This window comes from Alosa sapidissima, chromosome 24, assembly GCF_018492685.1.
Source record: "Alosa sapidissima isolate fAloSap1 chromosome 24, fAloSap1.pri, whole genome shotgun sequence".
Taxonomy (NCBI): Eukaryota; Metazoa; Chordata; class Actinopteri; order Clupeiformes; family Clupeidae; genus Alosa; species Alosa sapidissima.
The window spans coordinates 30,294,721-30,299,720 of record NC_055980.1 but is presented as its reverse complement, the minus strand read 5'-3'; the positions used below and the strand labels follow the sequence as shown (position 1 = coordinate 30,299,720).

Below are 5,000 nucleotides of genomic sequence, written 5' to 3'. Positions count from 1 at the left end.
ACACACACACACTATACTGTACACACACACACACACACACACACACACACACCACACACACTATACTGTACACACACACACACACACACACACACTATACTGTACACACACACACACACACTATACTGTACACACACACACACACACACACACTATACTGTACACACACACACACTATACTGTACACACACACACACACACTATACTGTACACACACACACACACACACTCTCTATAACAGGCGTGGGCAACTAATTTCCCCAAGGGGCCACATGACAAAACTGGGACTGTTGAGGAGGGCCGGACCCAAAATACCGAACTCAAGTCTGAACTCAATTCTGTTCAGTTCTATTCTGTTCTTGTGTATCATTAAGTAAATCATATGTTTTGATTACTACTTCTAAGAACAGATGAAAATGTGAGAGAGACAAAGGAAAAACGGCAATATTTAATATATGTCCAGTATTTAATCCTCATTCTCGAAAATGATTTTTTGACATTGACATGTTTTTTCAGTTTTCAAAGACTGATATATAAAAGTAGTACAATATCTATATATGTGCCACCATTTCATCAACACTCGGCAATATTTCATCATTAAATCATTACCATCATTAAATTAACTCTATGCAGAATTAGACTATGAAAATGTGGAGCAGACAATAGTAGGCTGTCATTAGTTAATCAACATGCACAAAGAAAACTATTTTGAAAATGTAGGCTATGTTTTTGCTTTAACTTAAGGTGTGGTCATGCACGTCTCTAAGTTGTGGTCTCTATGGTGTGGCGTGTCTCTAAGGTGTGGTCTCTAAGGTGTGGTCATGTGCGTCTCTAAGATGTGGCGCATCTCTAAGGTGTGATCTGGCGCGCCTTTTGCGTTGGACAAGGCGCTCAGGGTTGTGGCAATTAACGACCTACGGTGTGGTCTGGCGCTTGATCTAAAAATATTGTATCGTACAAAAAAAGCACTGTCACGAGATGTAAGCAGCATCTCCCCTAACTAACTGCCACTGACATGTAAGATCTACAGTAAACACCTAGACAAAACAAATTTCATTGAACTACAACTTGTCAATTTTCATCGAAATAGACCTACAGAACATATAGATCAGGACAAGTGCAGCAATAAGCACTACTCACATAGAATAGAATCAGGACATGTTAGTGCAGCAATAAGCACTACTCACATAGCAATAAGTGTGTGTGTGTGTGTGTGTGTGTACAGTATGTGTATGTGTGTGTGTAATATGTGCTGTGTGTGTGTGTGTGTATATGTGTGTGTGTGTGTGTATGTATGTATGTGTGTATGTGCTGTGTGCGTGTGTGTGTGTGTGTACAGTATGTGTGTGTGTACAGTTTGTGTGTGTGTGTGTGTGTGTGTAATATGTGCTGTGTGTGTGTGTATATGTGCGTGTGTGTGTGTATGTATGTATGTGTGTATGTGCTGTGTGTGTGTGTGTGTGTGTGTGTGTGTGTGTGTATGTATGTATGTGTGTATGTGCTGTGTGTGTGTATTGTGTGTGTGTGTGTGTGTGTGTGTAATGTATGTGTGTGTGTGTGCATGTGTGTATGTGTGTGTGTGTGTGTGTGTGTGTGTGTGTGTGTGTGTGTGTGTGTGTGCATGTGTGTGTGTGGGTGTATGTGTGTGTGTGTATGTGTGCATGTGCTCTGTGTGTGTGTGTGTAGTGTGTATAGTGTGTGTGTTTAGTGTGTATAGTGTGGGTGTGTGTAGTGTGTATAGTGTGTGTGTGTGTGTGTGTGTAGTGTGTGTGCATGTGTGTGTGTGTAGTGTGTGTGTAGTGTGTGTGTGTGTGTGTATGTGTGTGTGTGTGTGTAGTGTGTGTGTGCATGTGTGTGTATAGTGTGTGTGCATGTGTGTGTAGTGTGTGTGTGTGTATAGTGTGTGTGTGTGTGTGTGTATATAGTGTGTGTGTAGTGTGTGTGTGTGTGTGTGTAGTGTGTGTGTGTATAGTGTGTGTGTGTGTGTGTGTAGTGTGTGTGTGTGTATAGTGTGCGTGTGTGTGTGTAGTATGTAAAGTGTGTGTGTGTGTGTGTAGTGTGTAAAGTGTGTGTATAGTGTGTGTGTGTGTGTGAAGTGTGTGTATAGTGTGTGTGTAGTGTGTGTGTGTATAGTGTGTGTGTGTGTGTGTGTGTAGTGTGTAGTGTGTAAAGTGTGTGTGTAGTGTGTGTGTGTGTGTGTGTGTGTATAGTGTGTGTGTGTAGTGTGTGTGTGTAGTGTGTAAAGTGTGTGTGTGTGTGTGAAGTGTGTGTATAGTGTGTGTGTAGTGTGTGTGTGTGTGTGTGTGTATGTGTATAGTGTGTGTGTGTGTGTGTGTGTAGTGTGTAAAGTGTGTGTGTAGTGTGTATAGTGTGTGTGTAGAGTGTGTGTGTGTGTGTGTGTGTGTATAGTGTGTGTGTGTAGTGTGTGTGTGTAGTGTGTAAAGTGTGTGTGTATAGTGTGTGTGTAGTGTGTGTGTGTGCATAGTGTGTGTTGTTAAAGTGTGTGTGTATGTGTGTGTGTGTGTGTGTGTAAAGTGTGTGTGTAGTGTGTAAAGTGTGTGTGTGTATAGTGTGTGTGTGTACCTGATGGCGTAGCCCCCGGTGTATGCGTAGTGTGTGTATAGTATAGTATATCTACTTTTTTGATCCCGTGAGGGAAATTTGGTCTCTGCATTTAACCCAATCGGTGAATTAGTGAAACACAAACAGCACACAGTGAGGTGAAGCACACACTAATCCCGGCGCAGTGAGCTGCCTGCATCAACAGCGGCGCTCGGGGAGCAGTGAGGGGTCAGGTGCCTTGCTCAAGGGCACTTCAGCCGCGGCCCACCGGTCGGGGCTCGAACCGGCAACCCTCCGGTTACAAGTCCAGAGTGCTGACCAGTGGGCCACGGCTGCCCCGTGTGTGTGTGTGTGTGTGTGTGTGTGTGTGTGTGTGTGTGTGTGTGTGTGTGTGTGTGTGTGTGTGTGTGTGTGTGTGTGTGTGTGTGTGTGTGTGTGTGTGTGTGTGTGTGTGTGTGTGTGTGTGTGTGTGTGTGTGTGTATAGTGTGTGTGTGTGTGTGTGTGTGTGTGTGTGTGTGTGTGTGTAGTGTGTATAGTGTGTGTGTGTGTGTGTGTGTGTGTGTGTGTGTGTGTAGTGTGTAAAGTGTGTGTGTGTGTAGTGTGTGTAGTGTGTGTGTGTGTGTAGTGTGTATAGTGTGTGTGTGTGTGTAGTGTGTGTAGTGTGTGTGTAGTGTGTGTGTGTGTATAGTGTGTGTAGTGTGTGTAGTGTGTGTGTGTAGTGTGTGTGTAGTGTGTGTGTAGTGTGTGTGTGTGTGTATAGTGTGTGTAGTGTGTAAAGTGTGTGTGTAGTGTGTGTAGTGTGTGTAGTGTGTATAGTGTGTGTATGTGTGTACCTGATGGCGTAGCCCCCGGTGTATGCGAGCCATGTAGTGTGTGTGTCTGTGTGTGTGTGTGTGTGTGTGTGTGTGTGTGTGTGTGTGTGTGTGTGTGTGTAGTGTGTATAGTGTGTGTGTGTGTGTGTGTGTGTGTGTGTGTGTGTGTGTGTGTGTAGTGTGTATAGTGTGTGTGTGTGTGTGTGTGTGTGTGTGTGTGTGTGTGTAGTGTGTAAAGTGTGTGTGTGTGTAGTGTGTGTAGTGTGTGTGTGTGTGTAGTGTGTATAGTGTGTGTGTGTGTGTAGTGTGTGTAGTGTGTGTGTAGTGTGTGTGTGTGTATAGTGTGTGTAGTGTGTGTGTGTAGTGTGTGTGTAGTGTGTGTGTAGTGTGTGTGTGTGTGTATAGTGTGTGTAGTGTGTAAAGTGTGTGTGTAGTGTGTGTAGTGTGTGTAGTGTGTATAGTGTGTGTATGTGTGTACCTGATGGCGTAGCCCCCGGTGTATGCGAGCCATGTAGTGTGTGTGTCTGTGTGTGTGTGTGTGTAAAGTGTGTGTGTGTGTAGTGTGTGTAGTGTGTGTGTGTAAAGTGTGTGTGTAGTGTGTGTGTGTGTGTGTGTAGTGTGTATAGTGTGTGTGTGTGTGTACCTGATGGCGTAGCCCCCGGTGTATGCGAGCCATGTAGTGTGTGTGTAGTGTGTGTGTGTGTGTGTGTGCAGTGTGTATAGTGTGTGTAGTGTGTGTGTGTGTAAAGTCTGTGTGTACCTGATGGCGTAGCCCCCGGTGTATGCGAGCCATGCCGGACCAGCTGTAGCGCTTGGCGTACTCCTGCAGAGCTTCGTACAGCTTCCTGCTTCCTGCTGACGCTGAGACTGGGAAGAGGGCGTGGCTTAGCACTGGTGTGAGGTAACTCTCAACCCCTTGTCCATCACTGGTTTCCATGGTGATGGGGGCGTTGGCCTCCGTGGAGGGGCGTGGCTCTGGAGAGCTGGTCTGGCGTGGGAGGGTGTGACTCCTCCCCCGAGGGGAGGGCTCAGAGCCCAGGCGGTAACAGTACCACAGAAACAACAGCAGCAGTGACCATAGCAACCCTGTAACCGGCGGCGACGCCAGTGACAACAGACCCGTCACCGGGGGCAACGTCAGCTGCTCCAAATTCCACCACATCCTCCTGCCAAATTACAGAAGAACACACACATTTCAGGTCACTAAACGCACCACCAGACTAACCACCAGTTTCTTCCCCTGGGCCATACGTTCACTAAACCTCTGCAAACTGTGCCCCCCACCCACCCCTGCCATGATCAACCTCAAACACCTCTGGACAATATTGCATTCTGTGCACCTATGCACTAGGCACTTTTCTTGCTATTAGGCTGCGGCTAACTCATGTGTGCTGGAGGGTGTTCTGTCTGGGAGGGTTTGGAGGGTATTTCTGAGTGTAAATGTTGTGCTGCGTTTGGGGTGGATGAGAGTGTGTGGGAGAGTAAGAGAGAGGGCGGGGCATATAGGGGATGTTTTTCTGTATGTTTACTTATTTATTTATGAACTATTTATTGCTCTTTTTAAAAGCACTGACCAAGAGTGGCAACTTGAATTTCGTTGTGCTGATTCTCTGTATTTTATGCAA

General features: G+C 45.9%; 1 protein-coding gene across 4 annotated transcripts in view; it reads right to left on the bottom strand.

The window, feature by feature from the left end:
- Nucleotides 1–5,000, bottom strand: part of asphd1 (aspartate beta-hydroxylase domain containing 1) — a 13,077-nt gene that overhangs the window by 7,156 nt on the left and 921 nt on the right. For all 4 annotated transcript variants that reach the window (XM_042082265.1, XM_042082263.1, XM_042082262.1 and 1 more), the window contains exon 2: nt 4,136–4,541. In XM_042082265.1, the coding sequence (XP_041938199.1) occupies nt 4,136–4,537 (402 nt within the window). In that variant the 5' untranslated portion in view covers nt 4,538–4,541. The remainder of the gene's footprint in view (nt 1–4,135; nt 4,542–5,000) is intronic.